At 72.0% G+C, this 23,286-nt stretch overlaps 1 protein-coding gene across 7 annotated transcripts in view; it reads left to right on the top strand.

The window, feature by feature from the left end:
* LTBP4 (latent transforming growth factor beta binding protein 4) overlaps positions 1–23,002 on the top strand; it is a 38,753-nt gene extending 15,751 nt beyond the window's left edge. For 2 of the 7 annotated variants that reach the window (XM_037884321.2, XM_043534557.1), the window contains 30 exons: positions 3,193–3,408; positions 3,615–3,826; positions 5,006–5,108; positions 5,511–5,585; positions 6,208–6,330; positions 6,788–6,952; positions 7,587–7,736; positions 8,137–8,241; positions 8,416–8,544; positions 8,669–8,794; positions 9,309–9,434; positions 9,620–9,745; positions 10,451–10,576; positions 10,828–10,953; positions 11,452–11,571; positions 11,879–12,004; positions 12,077–12,202; positions 12,532–12,654; positions 13,062–13,193; positions 13,505–13,636; positions 13,836–13,961; positions 14,201–14,344; positions 15,623–15,826; positions 17,335–17,403; positions 17,860–17,988; positions 18,192–18,341; positions 19,529–19,681; positions 20,153–20,599; positions 21,084–21,224; positions 21,970–23,002. In XM_037884321.2, coding sequence (XP_037740249.1) covers positions 3,193–3,408; positions 3,615–3,826; positions 5,006–5,108; positions 5,511–5,585; positions 6,208–6,330; positions 6,788–6,952; positions 7,587–7,736; positions 8,137–8,241; positions 8,416–8,544; positions 8,669–8,794; positions 9,309–9,434; positions 9,620–9,745; positions 10,451–10,576; positions 10,828–10,953; positions 11,452–11,571; positions 11,879–12,004; positions 12,077–12,202; positions 12,532–12,654; positions 13,062–13,193; positions 13,505–13,636; positions 13,836–13,961; positions 14,201–14,344; positions 15,623–15,826; positions 17,335–17,403; positions 17,860–17,988; positions 18,192–18,341; positions 19,529–19,681; positions 20,153–20,599; positions 21,084–21,224; positions 21,970–22,124 — 4,385 coding nt within the window. In that variant the 3' untranslated portion in view covers positions 22,125–23,002. The remainder of the gene's footprint in view (positions 1–3,192; positions 3,409–3,614; positions 3,827–5,005; positions 5,109–5,510; positions 5,586–6,207; positions 6,331–6,787; positions 6,953–7,586; positions 7,737–8,136; positions 8,242–8,415; positions 8,545–8,668; positions 8,795–9,308; positions 9,435–9,619; positions 9,746–10,450; positions 10,577–10,827; positions 10,954–11,451; positions 11,572–11,878; positions 12,005–12,076; positions 12,203–12,531; positions 12,655–13,061; positions 13,194–13,504; positions 13,637–13,835; positions 13,962–14,200; positions 14,345–15,622; positions 15,827–17,334; positions 17,404–17,859; positions 17,989–18,191; positions 18,342–19,528; positions 19,682–20,152; positions 20,600–21,083; positions 21,225–21,969) is intronic. The other 5 variants (XM_043534554.1, XM_043534553.1, XM_043534555.1 and 2 more) reach the window with 5 other exon arrangements.
* Positions 23,003–23,286: the final 284 nt, after the last annotated feature.

The raw sequence follows: 23,286 nt of genomic DNA, 5'->3' as shown, positions 1-23,286 counted from the left end.
CGGCCCTGGCGCCCCCCCGCCTCAACCACCCAGTGCGTCCGGGCCAAGCCCCCTGCCCCCCCCGGCTGGACCCACAGCCACGCCCTGGGCAGGCGCCGCCCACCCCATAGGGACCTGCTGGCGGCGGGGCCCCAGCTATGCTGGGAACAGCTGGGGGGGGGCAGGATGGGGGGGGAGCTTTCTGAGGAATGCCCCCCCCCGGCCACGTCCCAGCACCCCCCTTCCTCAGCGGTTCCCAGCTGCTGAGGCTGATGGGGTCCCCGGCCACGGGGGGTGTTCCCCTCAGTCCTGGGCACTTGGGGGGCGGTTGGGCTGCAGACACCCCCTCCCCCAGCTCATTTCATGCAGGGGGCCTGCGAGGGGATGAGGCAGAGCCCCCCCGCCCCGGCACTCAGCGTCTGGTGGGGAGCGGGGGGGTGCAGACAAAGCCCCCCCCCCCCGTGCCCCCAGGAGGGCTCTGCCCCCTTCCCATGAGGGGCTGGTTTAAGCTCAGGGGGCCCCATGCCAGCAGCTCTGAGGCTGCCTGACCCCCACATCTCGGTTCCTGGCGTCCCCTCGAGCTGCTCAGCCCCCGCGTGGGGGGGACTCGGCCTGCCAAGGGTCCACTCACGTCTGGGGCAGGGGAGGGGGCACAGCTGGCTGGGCTGGGAACATCTGTGCATTCGGACCACAGCCAGTTTGGGGGGAGGCGCTGGGGTGAGGGGGAGGTGGCTGGGTCTGGGGGGGCACCGTGGCTGGGGGGGGGCACTGGCTGGGGGGGCACTCAGCTTTTGTGGGTCCAGCCCAGCCCCAGGCTGCTCTGGGTCGGTGTGAGATGAGCTGCTGGGTCTCTGCCCGTCCCTGGCGCGGGCCCCCCCCCGCCTCCCCCCGCAGCCCTGGCGCCGGGTTCTTGGGCCCATTTCCCAGCCATCGCAGCCCAGAGGGACCCAGGCGTCCTGGGGCCTGGCTGAGCATTTCCCACAGGGGGGTGGGTGTGTCAGGGCTGAGGTGGCTCCTGGTGGGACCTCGGCCCAGCTGGGGGGCAACAGGGCTGGAGCTTTGGGTCCCTGAAGGTCCCCCCAGGACGGACCCTCCACGGCGTCCTGCCTGGAGCCGGGGGGGGGGGGGGGGATGGAGGTAACTGGCCCCAGCACCCTAAGGGTTAATGGCTGAACTGCGTGGGAGGAACATCTGGATCCAGCCAGGCCCCCCCGCCCCCACCGCCCGGCAGCTGTGCCTTTGTGCTGGGAGCCTGCAAGGGCCAGACGAGGGACGAGCTGCCTCACTCCCGACCCACAGCCCCCCCCACCCCGGTCCTGCCCCCCCCGGCCCTGCCGGGGCCCCTCACTCCCGACCCACAGCCCCCCCCACCCCAGCCCTGGCCCCCCGGCCCTGCCAGTGCCCCTCACTCCCGACCCGCAGCCCCCCGCTACCCCGGCCCTGCCGGTGCCCCTCACTCCCGACCCACAGCCCCCCGCTACCCTGGCCCTGCCGGTGCCCCTCACTCCCGACCCGCAGCCCCCCGCTACCCCGGCCCTGGCCCCCCGGCCCTGCCAGTGCCCCTCACTCCCGACCCGCAGCCCCCCGCTACCCCGGCCCTGGCCCCCCGGCCCTGCCAGTGCCCCTCACTCCCGACCCGCAGCCCCCCGCTACCCCGGCCCTGCCGGTGCCCCTCACTCCCGACCCGCAGCCCCCCCACCCCAGCCCTGGCCCCCCGGCCCTGCCAGGGCCCCTCACTCCCGACCCGCAGCCCCCCGGTACTCCGGCCCTGCCCCCCGCGGCCCTGTCGGTGCCCCTCACTCCCGACCCGCAGCCCCCCGGCACCCCGGCCCTGCCCCCCCGGCCCTGCCGGTGCCCCTCACTCCCGACCCGCAGCCCCCCGGCACCCCGGCCCTGCCCCCCCGGCCCTGCCGGTGCCCCTCACTCCCGACCTGCAGCCCCCCCCCCCCACTCCGGCCCTGCCCCCCTGGCCCTGCTGGTGCCCCTCACTCCCGACCCGCAACCCCCCCTACCCCGGCCCTGTCCCCCCCGGCTCTGCTGGTACTCCTGTCACGGGGTCCCCGGGCGATGCTCTGGAACTGCTCCCTACGAAGCCAGGCAGGACTCTGGGGGAGTCTCCTCTCGGGGAGCAGCCTGTCTGCAGGACACACAGCTCACCCGGCTCCACCTTCCTGGGTCTGACCTCGGAGCATTCAGCCTCCTCTGCCCCTCCGTGCGCTTCCTGCAGCGAGTCCGCCCAGGTGGGGTCTTGGGGAAGCCAGAGGGTCCTGCCCCCCAACTCCGCAGTCAGACGGGACTCTCAGCCAGCCAGTAAAACAGAAGGTTTATTAGATGACAGGAACATGGTCTAACACAGAGCTTGTAGGTGCAGAGAACAGGACCCCTCAGCCGGGTCCATTTTGGGGGGCAGGGAGCCAGACAACCACGTCTGCCCTTCACTCCATGTCCCAGCCAGCCCCAAACCAACTCCCCCCCCAGCCCCTCCTCCTCTGGGCTTTGTCCCTTTCCCGGGCCAGGAGGGCACCGGATTCCTTTGTTCTCCAACCCTTTAGCTCTCACCTCGCAGGGGGGAAGGGCCCAGGCCATCAGTGGCCAGGAAACAGGGTGTCGGCCATTGTCTGTGTCCAGACCCCTGCACACACCTGCCCTCTACGGCTCTGCAATGATCATACACCCTTACCCCACCCCCTAGATACTTAAGATCTGCCTAGGGGAAACTGAGGCACCCACACACTATTCAGAGGAAACCTTAAGAACAGTCCCACTTCGTCACAGCCCCTCACTCCCGACCCGCAGCCCCCTGGTACCCCGGCCCTGCCCCCCCCCAGTCCTGCCGGTGCCCCGCATTCCCGACCCACAGCCCCCCGGTACCCCGGCCCTGTCGGTGCCCCACACTCCCGACCCGCAGCGCCCTGTGTGTAGCTCAGGGTCTGGGCCAGCCCAGCCCCATCTATCCAGACGCTCTGGTTCAGCAAGACACAAGCCAGGCCCTGTCACAGCCCCCCACCGAAGGCGCTTGGCTCCCACCCACGATGTGACCCAACCAGACCTCCCCAGCTAGCCCCTCCCACCACAGGCAGCCCTGGGAGGGGCACTCGGGGGTGGGGGGTCCCTGGGCCCTGCCCTTAGCTCCCCAATGGGCAGCAGACCCCTGCAGCCCCCCTCAGGGGAGACGCCCCCCGGTACCCCTTGACTTGCGCCTTTGCCTTGCAGTCCTGTGCCCCCTGCTCTGCCAGAACGGGGGGGTCTGCATCAAGAAGGACCAGTGTCTCTGCCCCCCCAGCTTCACCGGCAAGTTCTGCCAGATCCCGGCCCCCCGGCCCCAGGCCCCGGCCCCAGCGCAGGAGGAAGACAGCCCGGGGGGGCCGCAGCCCCTCACCAAATCCGTCTACACCCTGCCCCTCGCCAACCACCAGCAGGAGCGGGACGGTAAGGGGCCCTGGGGGGGCTAGGCTGGGATCGCCGGGGGGGGAAATGTGTCTCCCTGGGGAGCAGGTCGGTGGGGTGCACCGTGGGAGCTGAGCTGGGGGCTTTGCAGGGACTGGCCCCATACGCAACCTCTGCCCCTTGGATTGGCCCAGTCCCTGGCTCTGCCCCATCCCCCACCCCGGCACTGCCCCTCTCTGCCCCCTCAGGTGCCCTGTCCATGGTGAACGTCCACGTGCAGCACCCCCCCGAGGCCTCGGTGACCATCCACCAGGTGGAGCGGGTGAGTGAGGCCAGCGCCCCGGGGCAGCCGCCCGCCAACGCCCTCTACACCGTCCTGGCCCAGAGCAGCCCCCGCACCAGCGGGTACCGCGAGGACGCCGGCTACGGGTACTGCTTCCGGCAGCTCCACGCCGGGGAGGTAACGGCCGGGGGGGGGGGTTGCATGCGGGGGGGCTCAGCAACAGGCAGGGGGAGCTGGGCAGAGGCCTCACACCCACCCGTGGCCACGTGGGACGCTCACCTGCTGGCACTTGTGTGCGCGGAGCGTGCCGGACCGGCCAACCCCCCCGGGCTCATGTGGCACAAACAAGCTCAATCACCCCCATGGGTGTGATCCCTGGCACACGCACTCCCGCCAGCCCATGCCCCCTTGGCACACTCGCCATGCAACCAGCCGTGCACCCCGGCACACGCACTCCCGCCAGCCCATGTCCCCTTGGCACACTCGCCATGCAACCAGCCGTGCACCCTGGCACACGCACTCCCGCCAGCCCATGCCCCCTTGGCACACTCGCCATGCAACCAGCCGTGCACCCTGGCACACGCACTCCCGCCAGCCCACGCCCCCTTGGCACACGTGTCCCCCAGCAAGTCCACCCAGGCGGGGTCCTGGGGAAGCCAGAGGGTCCTGCCCCCCAACTCCGCAGTCAGACGGGACTCTCAGCCAGCCAGTGACACAGAAGGTTTATTAGACGACAGGAACATGGTCTAACACAGAGCTTGCAGGTGCAGAGAACAGGACCCCTCAGCCAGGTCCATTTTGGGGGGCAGTGAGCCAGACAACCACGTCTGCCCTTCACTCCTCGTCCCCAGCCAGCCCCAAACTGAAACTCCCTCCAGCCCCTCCTCCTCTGGGCTTTGTCCCTTTCCCGGGCCAGGAGGTCACCGGATTCCTTTGTTCTCCAACCCTTTAGCTCTCACCTCGCAGGGGGGAAGGGCCCAGGCCATCCGTGGCCAGGAAACAGAGTGCCGCCATTTATGTACCCTGGCCCTTTGCTCTGCAACAAATTACACCCCTGCCTTATCCCACCACCCAGAGACTTAAGAACTGCCTAGGGGAAACTGAGGCAGCCCTACAGTATTCAGAGGAAACGTTCAGAACAGTCCCGCTTCGTCACACCCGGCACACGCACTCCCGCCCTCGGAGGTCCCGTTAGCACCCTTGGCCGCGTGAATCGACGGGCGCTGGGCAGCAGCTGGGACAATTCCAGCCACGCAGCTGGGAACGTCTCAGGCCGGGGCACCCAGGGGCCACGGCACATCCTGGACCCCCCCCAACCCCCAGCTGGCCGTGCTGACCCGGCCCCTTTCCCTGCAGTGCAGCGCCCCCCTGCCCGGCCTGCGGACCCAGGACGTCTGCTGCCACGGTGCCGGCGTGGCCTGGGGCGTCCACGAGTGTCTGCCCTGCGCCACCCAGACAGGTGGGGCTGCGGCCGAGGGGCGGGGGCAGGGCCAGGGTGGGGTCAGTGAGGGGCGGGGGCTGGGGGTCAATGCAGGGTGGGGGCAGAGGCTGGGGTCAGTGTGGGGTGGGGTCAGTGAAGGGCGGGGGCTGGGGTGGAGTCAATGCAGGGTGGGGGCAGGGTGGGGTCAGTGATGGGCGGGGGCAGGGCCAGGGTGGGGTCAGTGATGGGCGGGGGCAGGGGCTGGGGTCAGTGTGGGGTGGGGCCAGGGGGCAGGGCAGGGGCTGGCGGGGGGGGGGCCCACCCTGGGGCTGTTGGGACCCTGGGGGAGGAACAGGGAGCTTGGGTGGCTCTGGGGAGGGCAGTCTATGGGGGGCGGGGGGAGGGGCACTTCTGGCTCTGAGCCCCCCTCTCTCCCCACAGCGAATGCACCCTCCCTGGGGCAGCAGGAGGCCCCGTGCCCCAAAGGCTTCCAGCGGGTCAATGGCTCCTGCCAGGGTGAGTTGGGCCGAGCCCTGGGATTGGGGGGGCGGGCATGTGCCCGGGGGGCTCGGGGGACCGAGCATCCCAAGCCCTTAGTTAACGAGGGGCGGGAAAGTCCTAGTCGACCCCCAGCCCCCCAAGTCCCAGGCCGGGAGCGTCTCCCGCGTCCCCCACAGAACGTCCCCCAAGGGCCCCACCTCCGACCTCTGTCCTTGTTCCCGGGCAGACGTGGTCCCCGGGCCTCCTCCTGGCCCTTTGCCCCAGCGGGTCGTGCCCAGCTGCCTCCCTGCCCGGGGCACCCCTCCCGGGGCGTCGGGTGCCCAAAGTCCGGGCCATTGGAGCGGCCGGTGTCTTCGTGGACTCCCCATGGGCGTGGGGCCAGGCCCCCCCGCTGGCGTCGGTCACGCCTGGGTCTCCGCGAGGAGCCAACTGCCTTTTCCCATCCCCTCGTTACACCACGCAGGGGAAACTGAGGCACACACAACCGTCCTCCAAATTATGCTGAAAAATTCCCACTCAGCCACACATGGCCCCAGCCCCCTGCGCCTCCCGTCTCTCTAGGGCACCAGAGCAGCCAGCTCCCTGGGCTGGGGGGCGCTGGCTGGCCCTGCTCTGACCCCCTCCCGTTTCTCCCCAGATGTGGACGAGTGCCGGGAGGGCGGGTTCTGCCAGAACGGGCTTTGCACCAACGCGCCCGGCAGCTTCTCCTGCCTCTGCCACACGGGCTACATCCTCGACTCCTCCCGCAGCAGCTGCATCTGTGAGGGGGCAGCTGGGGGGGTCCCTGGTCTCGCAGAACTGCGGGGGGGGGAGCAGGCTCCCAGGAGGCCCAGGGTGGCGGCTGGCTGACTCGGGGGGCTGGGGAACGGGCCCTGGGGGGGGCTGGATCGGGGGGCTGGAGAATGGGGGGGGCGAGGGCGGGGCTGGCTGGCTCGGGGGGCTGGGGAACGGGCCCTGGGGGGGGCTGGCTCGGGGGGCTGGAGAATGGGGGGGCGAGGGCGGGGCTGGCTGACTCGGGGGGCTGGGGAACGGGGCTAGGGAAAGGGCCGGGGGGGGCTGAGGGTGGGGGCGGGCAATGGGCCGCAGGGGGGCTGGCTCGGGGGGGGGCACGGGGCCATTCCCCGGCGGGGGCCCTGGCTCCCACCCGGCCGGGAGCCCCGGCAGCGGCTCCGTGGGGGGCTGAGCGCCCGTCTGTCCGCGCGTCCGTCTCTCCCCAGCCCACCACGTGATCTCGGAGGCCAAGGGCCCCTGCTACCGGGTCCTGCGGGACGGGGCCTGCTCCCTCCCCACCCTGCGCAACATCACCCGCCAGATCTGCTGCTGCAGCCGGGTCGGCAAGGCCTGGGGCTGGGGCTGCCAGCGCTGCCCGCTCTTCGGCTCCGGTGAGCCCCCGCCCGGACGCCTGGGTTCTCTCCCGCTGCTGGGAGGGGTGAGAGCAGGGGCGGGAGCCAGGACGCCTGGGTTCTCTCCGGGCAGTGGGAGGGCAGTGGGGACTAGTGGTGGGGGGCAGGAGCCAGGACGCCTGGGTTCTCTCCTGGCAGTGGGAGGGCAGTGGGGGCTAGTGGTGGGGGGCAGGAGCCAGGAGGCCTGGGTCCTCTCCGGGCAGTGGGGGCTAGTGGTGGGGGGCAGGAGCCAGGACGCCTGGGTTCTCTCCTGGCAGTGGGAGGGCAGTGGGGGCTAGTGGTGAGGGGGGGAGTCAGGACGCCTGGGTTCTCTCCTGGCAGTGGGAGGGCAGTGGGGGCTAGTGGGGGGGGGGGGAGCCAGGATGCCTGGGTTCTCTCCGGGCAGTGGGAGGGCAGTGGGGGCTAGTGGTGAGGGGGGAAGCCAGGATGCCTGGGTTCTCTCCGGGCAGTGGGAGGGCAGTGGGGGCTAGTGGTGAGGGGGGAAGCCAGGATGCCTGGGTTCTCTCCGGGCAGTGGGAGGGCAGTGGGGGCTAGTGGTGGGGGGGGGAGCCAGGACACCTGGGTCCCCGCATAGCTGGGGGCTCCGGGCTCCTGATGCTGCCCCCCCATGCAGATGGCTTCAAGGAGATCTGCCCAGCGGGTCCCGGCTACCACTACTCCGCCTCCGACCTGCGCTACAATGCCCGGTTCCTGGGCCCCGACCTGCCCCGCGTGCCCGTCGGCCGCCAGCAGGGGGCGCGCAAGGCCGCCCCGCCCGCCACGGGTGAGAGCCGCCCGCCGTGCCCCTCCCCCCACCCCTGTCCGTCCCGTCCCGTGCCCTGCCCCCGCCATGGCCCCCCCCACAGCGACCCTCCCCCACCCATCCCCCCTTCCGCACAGCACAGCTCCCCATCCGTGCCCCTCCCCCCCAGCACCTCCCCACTTGTCCCCCCGCATCGCGCTCTGCTCCTCTTCCCCCCCCCCCCGGCAGGCCCAGCTGAGGGGCTGGATGGGCCACGGCGCCTGAGTCCCCCCCCACCGGGGCAGGGCTGGTGGGGGAGGGGCAGGGGACGTGAAGGTGCCCGGGTGTCCCCTAGTCTCACCCTCCCCCCCCGTACCCACGTATGGGCTCAGCCCCTCCCCCCCACTCCACCCTGCTCACCCCCCTCCTTGTCCCCCTGCAGCCCGCTGGAGTGCCCAGCCCACGGCACCGGGGGGGCAGCGCCCTGCCCAGCCCCCCGCAACCCTGCCACCTGCCCCCAAAGCTGCCCAAGAGGGGCCGACCTCAGGTAGGGATGGGGGGGGAGTGAAAGGGAGGGGAAGGCGGCAGGGTGGGGGGTGGAGATGCTCGGGGTGGGGGCGCTGAGGGGTGGGGCACCCCTGCGAGGGGTTTGGAGGAGTGTGGGGGGCTGTTGGGGGTGGGGATCAGGGGACAGACCCCAATCACCCCCCGTTCTCGGCAGAGCCCAGCAGCGTGTGTGAGCGGAACCCCGAGATCTGCGGCCCGGGGCGGTGCGGCCCCCGCCAGGGCGGCTACACCTGCCTCTGTCACCCCGGCTTCTGGCTGAGCACCCAGGGCACCCACTGCATCGGTGAGGGGGGCGCCGGGGGGCGGGGCGGGGGGTCTCGGCCTGGCCCCCCCTCTCTCTGGGCCGCCGAGGGGGCCCCCCCGTGCCCTCGCCTGGCTCAGGGACTGACTCCGTCTGTCTGCGCCAGACATGGACGAGTGTCGGCAGAGCCCGCAGCCCTGCGCCAACGGGCGCTGCGAGAACACCGTGGGGAGCTACCGCTGCGTCTGCGCCCCCGGCTACCGCGCTGCCCCGCCGGGCACCGAGTGCCGAGGTGAGAGCCGGGGCGGGGGCCCTGGGCGCGGGGCGGGGGCCCGGGGTCCTGCTCTCTGGGCTCCGCAGGGCCTCGGCCCTTCCGGGCCGCCAGAGCCCAGCCAGCCTGGAGCAAAGGCTTTTGTCCAGGCCTGTCCGGCCGGCCGGCTCTCCTTCCTCAGGCCGAGGTGAGCCCAACTCCTCTGGCACCCCCCAGTCCTGCCCTCCCCCTCCCGGCGATCGGCCTCCAGCCCGGGGGAGAGGCGGGTGGCCGGACCCTCCGGCTCGCTGGTCGCCAGCGTCCCGGTGGCTGGATCTGCCATGGTCTTCTCCTGCTCCGTGGAGACGGGGGAGGCCAGAGCATGGACCTCAGGAATAAGGCCGCAGAGGGGGGAAACTGAGGCACACACAGGTTTTGTAAAAGTATTACAAAAAATTTGTCCCTTTGTCACCGCTAGGGCCTTGGGGCGGGGGGAGTGAGTCTCTGACCCCCCCCCCCCCACTAACACTGCTCTTTCTCCCCTCTGCCCGAGCAGACATCGACGAGTGTGCCCAGAGCCCCCGCCCGTGCGCCCAGGGCCGTTGTGAGAATACGCCCGGCTCCTACCGCTGCGTCTGCCCCACCGGGTACCGGCCCAACCCCCCTGGCACCAGCTGCAGCGGTAACATAGCGCCCGCCAGGGCTGGGCAGTGCCCTAGGTTTGGGGGGCTGGGTGATGCCACTGGGAGGCAGCTGTGCCAGGGGGAACAGACGGGGCTGGGTGGGGCGGTGCCATAGGGGGAGGAACGGGCGGGGAGAAGGAGGTGCGGGGGCACCAGGGGTTCACAGCCCCCCTGTGCCCTGCAGACATCGACGAATGCGCCCAGATCCCCCGCCCGTGTGCCCAGGGCCTCTGCGAGAACACGGCCGGGAGCTACCGCTGCACCTGCCCCCGGGGCTTCCGGGCCAGTCCGGCCGGCAACGAGTGCCTGGGTAGGTGCCCCGCCCCCGGGGGTTCCCCTCCACTGCCCCGCCCCGGGGGTTACCCTGTCCCACAGGGGTTCCCCTCCACTGCCCCGCCCCCGGGGGGGTCCGGGGGTTCCCCTCCACTGCCCCGCCCCCGGGGGCGTCTGGGGGTTCCCCTCCACTGCCCCACCTCCAGGGGTTCCACTGCCCCCCGGGGGTTCCCCTCCCCCGCCCCCGGGGGGCTCTGGGGGTTCCCCTCCACTGCCCCGCCCCTGGGGGTTCCCCCGCCCCCCGGGGGTTCCCCTCCCCCACCCCCGGGGGGGGGGGTCCAGGGATTCCCCTCCACTGCCCTGCTCCGGGGGTTCCGCTGCCCCGCGGGGGTTCCCCTCCGCCACCCCCGGGGGGGTCCGGGAGTTCCCCTCCACTGCCCCACCCCCGGGGGTTCCCCTGCCCCCAGGGGTTCCCCTCCACTGCCCTGCCCCCCCGGGGGTTCCCCTCTCCCCCCCGGGGTTCCCGTCCCCTGCCCCCGCCCCCTGGCGAGCCCATTTTTGCAGGGAGCCCAGCTGCCGTTCCCCTGGGCACGGGGGCCCTGCGGGGGCTCCCCGCCCCATGGCTCCAGACAGACCTGAGCAGGGACGGGTGCAGCAGGGCCTGGGGGAGGGGCTTGGGGATCCCCGGGGGGGTCCCATCCCGAGGCCGAGCAGCTCTGATGCCCGGCCGTGACCGTTGCAGACCTGGACGAGTGCCGGCGCAGCCCCCCGCCCTGCGAGCCTGGGCGCTGCGAGAACGTGGCCGGCGGGTACCGCTGCACCTGCCCCAGCGGCTTCCGCCCCAGCCCCGCGGGCACCGAGTGTGTGGGTAAGAGCTGGGCTGGGGGGTGGGTGCAGAGCTGCCCCCGGTGTCTGGCGGGGCTGGGGGCGTGGGGAGGTTGTGACTGGGACAAGCTTCCCCCCTGCCAGCACATCCCTGCTCCAGGGCGGGGTGGACCCAGGGGCATGAATCTGTGGGGCCCAGGGCACTTCCCCATGGGGAAGCACGCGGCTTGGGGGCAGTGGGCTGTGCCAGGCAGCGCCCCCCCCCCCGCTGTCGCTCTCTCTCTCTCCCCATAGACGTGGACGAGTGCCGGCAGAGCCCACGGCCCTGCAGCTACGGGCGCTGCGAGAACACGCCCGGCGGGTATCAGTGCGTCTGCCCGGCCGGCTTCCGGCTCGACCCCCAGCAGCGCCAGTGCCAGGGTGAGCTGGGGGAAGGGAGTAGGGCACTGGAGGGGCAGGGAGAGGGCTCTGGGGGGCAGGAAGGGGGGTGGGAGGTAGGGCACTGGATGGGGCTCTGGGGGGCATGGAGGGGGGCACTGGAGGGGCAGAGATGGGTCTCTGGGAGGCAGGAAGGGATAGGTGACTGGGGGCAGGGGGTCCTCTCTTGTACACTGCCGGGGGGCTCTGTGCCTGTCCTGGGGCCTCCGTGTGCCCTGGGGGTCCCGTGTCTCTGTGGTGCTGCCCAGCGGGTCCGATGGGACCAGCCCCTCGCCGTGCCCCCCGTTGGCAGTGATGCCGGGTGGCCCCGTCCCTAGGGACCCGGCCGGGCCTTAGCCTGGGAAAGCCCCGTGGGTGCAGCCCCCGGCCTCTGCTCCGAGCCCCCAGCTGCCCCGGGGCTCCCCGCCCGGCCAGGCGGCTGAAGGGGCCCCGGGGGGGACAGGCGGGTCGTTAACCCCACATCCCCGTTCGCCCGCGCAGACATCGACGAGTGCGAGAACCACCTGGCCTGCCCGGGGCAGGAGTGTGTCAACGCGCCCGGCTCCTTCCAGTGTCTGCCCTGCCGGGATGGGCACCGGCTCCACAACGGCCACTGCACAGGTACCGGCCGGCCCCGGCACTGACCCCCGCCCCGGGCCCCTTCCCGGCCCTCCCACCTGCAGGTGCTGGGCCCCCCAGCCTCGCTCCGCGGGCACTGGCCCCCTCCTGCCCTTCCCCCCCTACTTCCCCCCCAGCCCTTTCCCCGCAAGCACTGGGCCCCCCAACCTCCCTCTGAGGGTGCTGCCCCCCTCCTCCCCTTCCCCCCCCGATTTCCCCCCCAGCCCTTCCCCCGCAAGCACTGGGCCCCCCAACCTCCCTCTGAGGGTGCTGCCCCCCCGCCCGCTCTGACTCTGCCCCTCGCTTGCAGACGTTGACGAGTGCGCGACAGGCTCGCCCTGCGGCCCCCACGGCCGCTGCTCCAACACCGAGGGCTCTTTCCGCTGCCAGTGCGGCCAGGGGTACCGGGCGGGCGCGCCGGGGGGCCCCTGCGCAGGTAAGTGCGGGACACGGGGGGGGCCGGCCGGGCTGGGCCAGGTCCCCACCCTGCTGACACCCCCCTTTGCAGATGTCAACGAATGCCTGGAGGGCGAGTTCTGCTTCCCGCACGGCGAATGTCTCAACACCGACGGCTCCTACACCTGCCTGTGTGCCCCGGGCTTCGCCCCTGCGCCAAGCGGCACCGCCTGCCTCGGTACGGGACCCAGGCGTCCGGGGACCACAGCGCCTCCTGCGGGGGGATGGGGGAGGACCCAGGTGTCTGGGGAATTCGGTGCCTTCTGCATGGGGACCCAGGCGTCTGGGGACCTCGGCAATCACTGCATGGGGACCCAGGCGTCCGGGGACCGTGGCGCCTTCTGCAGAGGGAATGGGCGAGGACCCAGGCGTCCGGGGACCACAGCACCTCATGCAGGCAGACCGCAGCGCTTCCTGTGGGGGGACCCAGGCGTCCGGGGAGCAGAGGACACCGTGCGTGTGAGGGGAGGGTCCATCCCGCCCGCTGAGCCGTGTCTCCCTTCGCAGACGTTGACGAGTGCCAGCGCGGGGGGGTGTGCGAGGGCGGGCGCTGTGCCAACACGGACGGCTCCTTCGACTGCCACTGCCGGGCCGGCTTCCGGGCCAGCCCCGACAAGCATGCCTGCCAGGGTGAGACGCTGCGGGGGAGCTCTGTGGGGAGGGGGCTGGGGTCCCCGCTTGCTGGGGCTGGTTCCGGCCCCCCCGGGCAGAGCACGCGCTGCACCCCCCAGATCCAGGCTGGGACATGACACCCCCTGCCCCCGGGGCAGGGCCTGGGGTAGACCAAGCTCCGGGGGCGGGGGCAGGGCAGGGAGCTGGGCACATGGGGCTCTGCCGCCCCACCCTGTGTTTGGGGTGTTCTGGGGTGTGGCTAAGCACCGCCCGGACGCCGGGGTCCTGTGACAGGTGCATCCCATCCTGTCAGTGCTCTGCTGGATTCTTCTCAGCTCCGGGGTGGGGGCGGGATGGACCCTGGGGGCTCAGCCCAGCGCCCTCCCACCCCTGCTTGTGCCGCTGACTGCCCCCCCACCCCCCAGATGTGGACGAGTGCCAGCAGTACGGGGGCGCCCTCTGCGGGACCCAGCGCTGCGAGAACCAGCCCGGCTCCTACCGCTGCGTCCCCACCTGCGAGCCGGGCTACCGGGCCGATGCTGCCGGGGCCTGTGTCGGTGAGTGCCGGGGGCGGGGGGGGGTGTGTGTCAAGGGGGCAGGGGGGTTCATGCCCATGGGTGGGGGGATCCGGTTCTGGAGCTTTGGGGGTAACGTGCCCTGTTCCCTGGGGGTTGCGCTGGGGTCGTACCTGCTGGGCAGCCCCTGCCCTGGCCATGGAGAGTCCTGGGGGGCTGCAAAGAGTCCTTGCCCCCCAGGGGCACAGAACCAACCCTGCCCCCCCCCTTAGCCCCGGGTTGGGCCAAGCTGCTCCCCCGCCCCACATTCCCCCCATGGCCGGATCCTGACGGTGCCTCCCCCCACCCCCCAGATGTGGACGAGTGCCAGGAGTACGGGGGCGCCCTCTGCGGGGCCCAGCGCTGCGAGAACCAGCCCGGCTCCTACCGCTGCGTCCCCGCCTGCGAGCCGGGCTACCGGGCCGGTGCTGCCGGGGCCTGTGTCGGTGAGTGCCGGGGGCGGGGGGCGGGAGCAGGGGGGGTTTGCCTGGGGAGGGGCCGTGCCGGTGGGTGCTGGGCTCCAGCTTGGAGAACAGGCCATGGGAGTGGGTCCGTGGGAACCGCGGGGGGGTCTGCGGGCGCCGTGGGAACCGTGGCGGGGGGGGCTGCGGACGCCGTGGTGACCGGCTGTTGGCTGTGTTTCAGACGTGGACGAGTGTGCGAACGGGACGCTGTGCGGGGACCACGCCATGTGCCACAACCTGCCGGGCTCCTTCCAGTGTCTCTGCGACCAGGGCTACGAGACTGCCCGTGACGGGCGCCACTGCCAGGGTCTGGGGGGCTGCTGGGGTCGGGGGGGCAGGCCAGGGGTGGGGGGGGCTGCTGGGATTCTGGGGGTCGGCCAGGGTCTGGGGGGCTGCTGGGATTCTGGGGGGCTGCCAGGATATGGGGTGGGGGGTCGGGATCGGGGGGCTGCCAGGGGCAGGCAGGGGACAGGGCGGGGGGGGAGCTGGAAGCTGGGCCATGGGCCCCCCCCTGCCCTGCTCACCAGCTGCCCCCCACCTCCCCAGATGTGAACGAGTGTGAGACGCTGCAGGGCGTGTGTGGGGCCGAGCTCTGCGAGAACGTGGAGGGCTCCTTCCTCTGCATCTGCCCCAGCAGCGCTCAGGAGTTTGACCCCATGACGGGGCGCTGCACCCGCCCGCCCAGCCCCCGTGAGTGAGGGGGGGTGCAGGGAGTGGGGGCAGGCACCAGAGGGAGGGGGGTTAGCCGGGGGTGGGCAGGGAGTGGGGGGGCACAAGGGGAGGGGGGCTGGGGAGTGGGGGGGGGAGGGGTGTGACGGGTTCCCCCTGGGGTGCCGCTTGGAACTGGGGTACCACTGAGCCCGCCTCACCCACCAGCCTGGGCTCCCTGCACACTGCACTTTACCAGCGCACACGGGTAGGGCCACACGCAGCCGCAGAGCTCAGCCCTGCATGGCAAGACTCAGCTAAGGACCTGCCCAGCTACTCAGGCGCACCCCGCTCTGGAGGGCAGACCCCAAATTGTACCGTCTTGCGCAGCACAGAGATCTGCACAGCGTGAGCTCCTGAAATTCGCCCCCTCCCTCAATGTGGAGAGAGACGCAACAGCTTTGGCCCCCGGTTATGTTTTCCACGCACTGATCTTAGACAAAACAAGTTTATTAATTACAGAAGATGGATTTTAAGTGATTATCAGGGACAGCGAACAGATCACCCAGCAAATAAACAAATGAAGCTTAATGTACTAAAGCGAGGGTGGGAATTTGCTACTCGTGTCCGAATTGTTGATTTAGGCAGCTGGCAGACATTCTTGAGGGGCAGGCTGCACTCGCTTGCGGCGTGAAAACGCCAGGCGCTCCTTTCGCAGGCTAGAAATCCCTCGAGACTGGATTCAGCCCTTCCCCAGTTCAGTCCTTGCCTCTCCGGTGTTTCCAGGCCTCGTGAAGACCCTGGAGGATGTCACTCCCCTGCCTTAAATAGGGTCGGTGGAGAAACACGGGTAGCCCAAGGCGGGGCGCAGGGCCACGTGGTCACATGACCCCAGAGTGTCATCGCAGCCAGGAGTCAGAGGCAGTTTGTAGGGTCCCCGGGAAGGCGCCCCGGAGCGAGATTAGCCCCTTCTCAGGGGGCTGGCCCCGCAATGGCCCCGCAATGGCCGTCTGGCCTGGCTGCATCCTGCCTCGCGGGCGTTCCCCGGGGTAAACGCTTGTCAGAGGTGCCCAGACAATCTTCCCGACTCGGATGCCGCAGGGACACCTGCATCCGAACAGGACAATCCGCTCAGCGGGTCGAGACCTTGCCAACGACCCCCCCCCCCCCCCCGGACCCTCCCATCCCAGACTCGTAGCGTAATTCGACTAGAAGAACCCGGGGCGTAACTGGGTGGCGTCGCCCCAGGCCAGTGGGGCCGGGCCGAGGGCCTGGCCTGCCCGTCTCACTGGGGCTTCCCGCCCCCCGCTTGCCTTGCAGCCCAGCGCCCCGGTCGCCTGCCCGCCCCCCAGCCCGAGCCCGAGCCTGGAGCGCCCGTGCGGGACCCCAGCCGCCAGGAGTGCTACCACCAGGCCTGCGAGAAGGTGCTGGCCAGGAACGCCACCCGCCAGGAATGCTGCTGCAGCCTGGGGCACACCTGGGGCACGGCCTGCCCGGCCCAGCCCTGCCCCCACCCGGGCACAGGTACGGGGGGCCCGGCCCAGCCCCGCCCCCACCCGGGCACAGGTACGGGGGAGCCCGGCCCAGCCCCGCCCCCACCTGGGCACAGGTACGGGGGGGCCCGGCCCAGCCCCGCCCCCACCCGGGCACAGGTACGGGGGGGCCCGGCCCAGCCCCGCCCCCACCCGGGCACAGGTACGGGGGGGCCCGGCCCAGCCCCGCCCCCACCCGGGCACAGGTTCGGGGGGCCCGGCCCAGCCCCGCCCCCACCCGGGCACAGGTTCGGGGGGCCCGGCCCAGCCCCGCCCCCACCCGGGCACAGGTACGGGGGGGCCCGGCCCAGCCCCGCCCCCACCCGGGCACAGGTACGGGGGAGCCCGGCCCAGCCCCGCCCCCACCCGGGCACAGGTACGGGGGGGCCCGGCCCAGCCCCGCCCCCACCCGGGCACAGGTACGGGGGGGCCCGGCCCAGCCCCGCCCCCACCCGGGCACAGGTATGGGGGGGCCGGCCCAGCCCTGCCCCCACCCGGGCACAGGTACGGGGGGCCTGGTCCAGCCCTGCCCCACCCGGGCACAGGTACGGGGGGGCCCGCCCCGCCCCACCCCGCCCCCACCCGGGCACAGGTACGGGGGGCCTGGTCCAGCCCTGCCCCACCCGGGCACAGGTACGGGGGGGCCCGCCCCGCCCCCACCCGGGCACAGGTACGAGGGGGGGCCTGGCCCCGGCCCCACCCTGGCACAGGTATGGGGGGGCCCGGCCCAGCCCCGCCCCCACCCGGGCACAGGTACGGGGGGCCCGGCCCCTCCCCCACCCGGGCACAGGTATGGGGGGCATGGCCCAGTCCTGCCCCCACCACCTTCCCACCCCTAATCCTGCTCCTCCCCGCCCCCCTCTGCCCCTAGGCCTATGCCCCCCCAGTGCCCAGCCCAGGTCTGGGGGTGGAGCCAGGGCTCAGATCCAGCCTTGCTGTGAGCCCGCAAGTGACAGCCCCCAGCACCCTGCCCCACCAGCCCCCCTCCCTGTCAGAAACAGGTGTTGTTCAACCCCCCCGCCCCCCCCAAGTCTCGCCCAGCCGGTGCCCGCAGGTTCAGGAGCTGGGTGCTCGCCAGGATCTGCCCTGGCAGCTGGAGCCGGCCCCTCTGTGGCTCCCAAGCCAGCCGGCCCCTGTGCCCGGCCCACCCTGCCCCCGCTCACTGTGTCCCGCTGGACAGCCGGGGGGGCTTGCCCCAGTGCCAGTCCCACCCTGGGGCTCATAGGCAGGGGTTCTTTCCCAGCTCTGGGGGGGGAGGGGGGCTGGTGGAGGAGGGGGAGCTGGGAGCCAGGACTCCTGGGTTCTCTCCCAGCTCGGGGGGGGGGGAGGGGGGCTGGTGGAGGAGGGGGAGCTGGGAGCCAGGACTCCTGGGTTCTCTCCTGGCTCTGGGAGGGGAATGGGTCCCACGGTTGGAGCGGGGGGCTCCCTGTGAGTGCTGGGGGGCGCCGTGGGATACAGGAGGAGGTTCCCGGCTCTCACGCTCGCTCTCTCCTGCTCTAGTGGAGTACCAGGCCCTGTGCCCCCGTGGGAACGGCTACGCCGCGCCAGGACCCCTCGCCGCGCTCACAGGTCGGTGCTGCCTGGCGCCCCCTTGTGGGGGTCTGAGCGGGGGAGGGGTGGGTGGCAGCTGGCGGGAGCCAGGCCTCTGGGTGCTCCTGACTCCCCTGGCCAGCGTCCGTCTCTCTCCAGCCACCGGGGCAGAATTGGGGCGGCCCAGGCCAGCGTTCGTCCCGGCCAAGCTGCCATGGGACCCGTTTCTCCTCTTGTCTGTCCCAGGTCCAAGCTCTGCGTCCTCCCACCGGGCTCCCCGACTCCACCTGCCCGCGCTCGAGCGCAGGCCTGGGCTCCCGGTGTCTTTTTGGACCCGCTCTTGGCCCGTCCGTCCCACCCCCTGTGACCAACCCCCTCCCCTCTCTGCGCTGCCCCCCCCACGGGTCACGAGGCCAAGTGCAGAGGGAAACTGAGGCAGGCAGAGGACGCCAGACAGTCCCCCCATGGTCAGGCCGTGTGTGTCTCCCCCGCCAGACATGGACGAGTGTGCGCTATTCAACACCCAGCTGTGCCGGGGGGGCGTCTGCGTCAACAAGGCCCCCGGCTACGCCTGCTACTGCCCCAATGGCTACTACTACGAGACGCACCACCTGGAGTGCATTGGTGAGACCCCAGGCCCTCCTCCCCCGGCCCCCCAACCCAGCCCCTGCTCCCCAGGCCCTCCTCCCCCGGCCCCCCAACCCAGCCCCTCTTCCCCCCACCCCAGCCCCCCAAACTGGCCCCTGGCACAATGGCTGCTGCTCTGAGACGCGCCGCCTGGAGGGGCCGTGGGGGCGACGCCGCAGTGACCCCTGTGTCTGTCCCAGATAACGACGAGTGTCTTGACGAGGAGGCAGAGCCCTGCGTGGGCGGGGGCTGCGTGAACACCATCGGCTCCTTCTACTGCGTCTGCACCCCCCCGCTGGTGCTGGACGGGTCCCAGCGCCGCTGCGTGGCCAACGACAGCCAAGCCCTGGGTGAGTGATGCCCCCCGGACCCGCCCGCACATGGCATGGACCCCCCCATGCTCAGGGGCCCCAGCATTGGCCAGGACGAGTTTCTCAGTCACCTGGTGCCCAGCCAGGCAAAGGAGCAAGGCTGGGCACGTTGCTGGCCCTGGCTCTGTGGCCCGGAGCCCAGCTCTGAGCTCCCCGACACCTCCCCTCTGTTCCCCAGCTCGGCCCCTGCGGGGGGGTGGGGAATCTACTTCCTCGCTGGCCGTGAGGCATGGCTGCCCCGGCCGCAGGGGTCCCCTTGTCCGTCCGGACCCCGCAGTGACCCAGGCCGGTCCAGCCCCCACAGCAGCGCCACCGACCCTGACATCGCCACCCGGCCTGGGAGCAGCTTTAACCCTTCGGAGCCTGCAGGGTCGCTGTCCCCAGTCCGCCAGGCGCCTGCCTCGCCAAAACGTTACCGGCAACTTGCGGGTCGTCCCCCCGGCGCCCACAGGGGAGGGCCAGACAGTCCGTGTGCACGTGCTGAGACTCGGCACGCGGCTCCGGGGGGCGCTCGCACACTCTTCGCACATACAGAGTGACAGGGCACCTGCAGGCCCTCGCTCGCTCACAGCACGCTCATCGCACAGCACGGTCAGGCTCACACGCTCCATCACGCCCACTTGCGCACACTCATCGCACGCTCACGGCCCGGCACTGTCAGGCTCACCCGCTCCATCACGTCCATGTGCAGACACTGATCGCACGTTCATCGCACGCTACTGTCTGGCTCACATGTTCCATCACGCCCACATGCGCACACTCATCGCATGCTCATCGCACGCTACTGTCAGGCTCACACGCTCCATCACACCCACATGCGCACACTCATCGCACGCTACTGTCTGGGTCACATGCTCCATCACACCCACATGCACACACTCATCGCACGCTCATGGCATGCCACTGTCCGGCTCACACGCTCCATCACGCCCACGCGCACACACTCATCGCACGCTCACGGCCCGGCACTGTCCGGCTCACACGCTCCGTCACGCCCATGTGCACACACTCATCGCACGCTCACGGCCCGGCACTGTCCGGCTCACACGCTCCGTCACGCCCACGTGCACACACTCATCGCACACTCACGGCCCGGCACTGTCTGGCTCACACGCTCCGTCACGCACCCCCACCACACGCTCGTGGTCGCACCTGTGTCTCCCCAGACGCGAACCAGGCCGTGTGCTGGCAGGAGGTGGGGCCGGACCTGGTCTGCAGCCGCCCGCGCCTCGACCGGCAGGTCACCTACACCGAGTGCTGCTGTCTGTACGGGGAGGCCTGGGGCATGGACTGCGCCCTGTGCCCCGCCCGAGACTCAGGTGAGGGGCCCGGCCCACCGCCCCGCCCCCGGCTGGAGCCTGTGGGACCTGGGGCTGCGGGGGGGAGCCGGCTCAGTACCCGGGTCGCCGCGGAGGGGCGCTGAACGGGCCAGAACCCCCGTCGCTCCCCAGTGTGTGCTGGAGCCTGGGGTCCCTGCCCACGGTTCCTACATCCCCCCAGTGAGTGGCCTCTGGGGGGGGGTGGCCGGGGGCCCTGCACCCTGCAGTGGGGGGCAGCGGGCTCCCTGGGGGTGGCGGCCGGGGACCCTGCAGTGAGGTGGGGGGTCGGGGGCCCTGGGGGGAAGCCGGGGGCCCTGCAGTGAGGTGAGGGGTCGGGGGCCCTGGGGGGAAGCCGGGGGCCCTGCAGTGAGGTGGGGGGTCGGGGGCCCTGGGGGAAGCCGGGGGCCCTGCACCCTGCAGTGGGGTCCCCTGGGGTCCCGCACCCCCCAGCGAAGGTCTTTTCCCCACCAGATGACTTCGAGGCTCTGTGCAACGTCCTGCGCCCCCCGAGCTACGGCCCGGCCCGGCCCGGCCTGGGGCTGCCCTACGAATATGGCCCCGAGTTCGTCCCCGGCTACGGGCTGCCCTACGGCCCCGAGCTGTTTGCCAGCTCCGCGGCGCGGGGCCCCCAGCCTGGCCTGCGCCCCGACTATGACCCCTACGCCCTGGGGGGCTATGCCGGGCGCCGCGACTCGCTCTACAGCTCCCCCACCTACGAGGCCGGCGACTTCGAGGACGTGGCCTACGTGGACGCCCGCCCGGAGGAGCCGCCCGCCCCCTACCGGCGGCCTGACGCCCCCCGCACCTACCGGCCCCGCAGCCCCCCGGACCCTGAGCCCGGCCCGGCCTGGCACTACCCCCCCAACCCTGCCAGCCCCTTCCCCGAGCAGCCGGGCCAGGCCAGCGAGACCCACACCGGTGAGTGACGGGGGGTGCTGGGCAGGGCGGGGCTGGGGGTGTGTGGGGAGGAGCACCGGCTATGGGGGTGCTGAGCGGAGGGGTGCCTGGTATGGCAGGGCTGAGGGAGGGGTGCCGGGCGTGGGGGTGCCTGGTATGGCAGGGCTGAGGGAGGGGTGCCGGGCGTGGGGGTGCCTGGTATGGCAGGGCTGAGGGAGGGGTGCCGGGCGTGGGGGTGCCGGGCGTGGGGGGCCTGGAGGAGGGGTGCCGGGCGTGGGGGTGCCAGGCATGGGGGTGCTGGGCGTGGGGGGCCTGGAGGAGGGGTGCCGGGCGTGGGGGTGCTGGGCGTGGGGGGCCTGGAGGAGGGGTGCCGGGCGTGGGGGGCTGCTCCAGGTCAGGCCATAACAGCCCCCCAAGAGGGCCCCCTTGGAGCAGGGGCTGGGGGGGGGGCGAGCAGGGCCCGGCGGGGGCGGGGGGCTGGCGCTGATGCCCCGCTGCCCCCCAGAGCGGCTCGAGGGGCTGCAGGCCGAGGAGTGCGGGGTCCTGAACGGCTGCGAGAACGGACGCTGCGTCCGCGTCCCCGACGGCTTCACCTGCCACTGCCACCCCGGCTTCCGGCTGGACACCGCCCACATGGCCTGCCTGGGTGAGCCTGCCCCACGGCCTGCCCCACGGCCGGCCCCTCCACCGCCCACATGGCCTGCCTGGGTGAGCCTGCCCCACGGCCGGCCCCTCCACTGCCCACATGGCCTGCCTGGGTGGGCCTGCCTGGGTGAGCCTGCCCCACGGCCTGCCCCACGGCCGGCCCCTCCACCGCCCACGTGGCCTGCCTGGATGAGCCTGCCCCACAGCCTGCCCCTCCACCGCCCACATGGCCTGCCTGGGTGAGCCTGCCCCACGGCCTGCCCCACGGCCGGCCCTTCCACCACCCACATGGCCTGCCTGGGTGAGCCTGCCCCACGGCCTGCCCCTCCACCGCCCACATGGCCTGCCTGGGTGAGCCTGCCCCACGGCCTGCCCCTCCACCGCCCACATGGCCTGCCTGCGTGAGCTTGCCCCACGGCCTGCCCCTCCACCGCCCACATGGCCTGCCTGGGTGAGCCTGCCCCACGGCCAGCCCCCCACAGCCCTGACCCCGTGCCCAGCCCCATGGCCATCCCCTCCCCTACTGTCCCATGGCCTGCCTGAGTGAGCCTGCCCCACAGCCACCCTGCCTGGGTGAGCCCCTGCCCCATGGCCAGCCCCGCCAACCCGGATTCCCTGACCATCCCGCATAGCCTACCCCCTGCCCCCGCCAAGCTACCCCAATGTGGCCTGGGTGTGAACACCCCAGGGACCCCCTCGCGCCCAGCCCCCCAGCACCCCTCACCCTCTCCCTCTCCTCCCCACAGATATCGACGAATGCTCCGAGGCCGAAGGCCCCCCCGCGCTCTGCCTCAACGGGGGCTGCCTGAACACGGACGGCTCCTACCGCTGCCTCTGCCCCCGCGGCTACGTCCTCACCCCGCCCCCCCACTCCTGCACCCCCGCCCGGCCCCAGGCCTGAGGGGCGGCCGGAGAGCCCGTGCCGGGGGGCGGGGGCAGGGAGGTATTTATTGTGTGGCTCTAGGGCTGCCCGCCCCCTGGGAACAGGGGGCATGGGCCCCCCGGGGGGGGTGAGTCCCCAGGGGTTGGGGCCAAGCGATTCCCCCCCGGGGCGTGAACCCCGGGCCCTTCCGTGCTGAGCCCAGCCTGCCCCTGGGGCTCCGGGAGCGACTCCAGCCGGCAGCACTAGGAGGCTGTTACCCTGTTGTCCTCTCCAGCTGGCTGACCCTGTCGGGGGGGGTGGGGTGTCACTGTCCATCCCCGGGGGCCACATGAGGCTTCTCTCCAGTCAGTGGGCCCCCCAGCCCCCTCACCTAGACCCCCACAGCCCTCTGAGGCGATTTGCCCAGCGGCCCACCCAGCTGGGACCCCCGAGGCTCCGGGTGGGGTGACAGGTGTGGGGCTCCCCCCAGAGCAGGATAGGGAGATGGGGGGGCCCCAGGGACAGAGGGGGTCACAGGAGGCAGGCGGGGTGGGGGAACCCTGGGCCTGTGTGTTGTGGGGCTGGCGTCCAAGTTACTCCCCTTCCCTCCCCTGGGAGAACCAGCCTCACCCTCCTGCATAGCCCTGGGGGCCCCAGCCTGGCGGGAGGGTCTGGGGGGCTCGGGGCCCACTGGTGAGGGACGGGGTTCTCCGTGCACCCAGCCCTGGGAATGGGGCATCTGCCGGCGGCTGGTGGGAAGCGAAGAGTTAACAGCACGTGGCTCCAGGGCGCCCCCACCCCCCTCAGGCCAGCGGCACCCTGGCCCCCCCTCAGCCCTGGGGGGTTGCTATAGCTCCCGGCCCCTGGGTCTCGTCTCCCCCCTTTGTTACAGGAATAAAGGTTTTCTATAAAAGGAACGCAGCGTCCGTGCAGTGTTGGGGGAGACGGGGGGGCGGGCGGGGTCATCTCCCCCCATCACAGCCCTTGGCCTCCACCCGCCCCAACCCTTCTTCTGGGGCCGTGGGGCACGTCCCAGGGTAACGGAGCCTCCCCCCCCTGGAGGCCACAGGCGTCATCCCCACATCACAGCAGGGAAACTGAGGCCCAGGGGAGAGATTTGCCAAAGGACAGTGACTCAGTAGCAGAAAAGAACCCAGGAGTTCTGGCTCCCAGCCCCTGACCCCACTGCCCTCCCAGAGCC

The sequence above is a fragment of the Chelonia mydas genome, chromosome 23 (genome assembly GCF_015237465.2).
Source record: "Chelonia mydas isolate rCheMyd1 chromosome 23, rCheMyd1.pri.v2, whole genome shotgun sequence".
NCBI lineage: Eukaryota > Metazoa > Chordata > Testudines > Cheloniidae > Chelonia > Chelonia mydas.
This window is presented reverse-complemented; position numbering and strand designations above follow the sequence as displayed.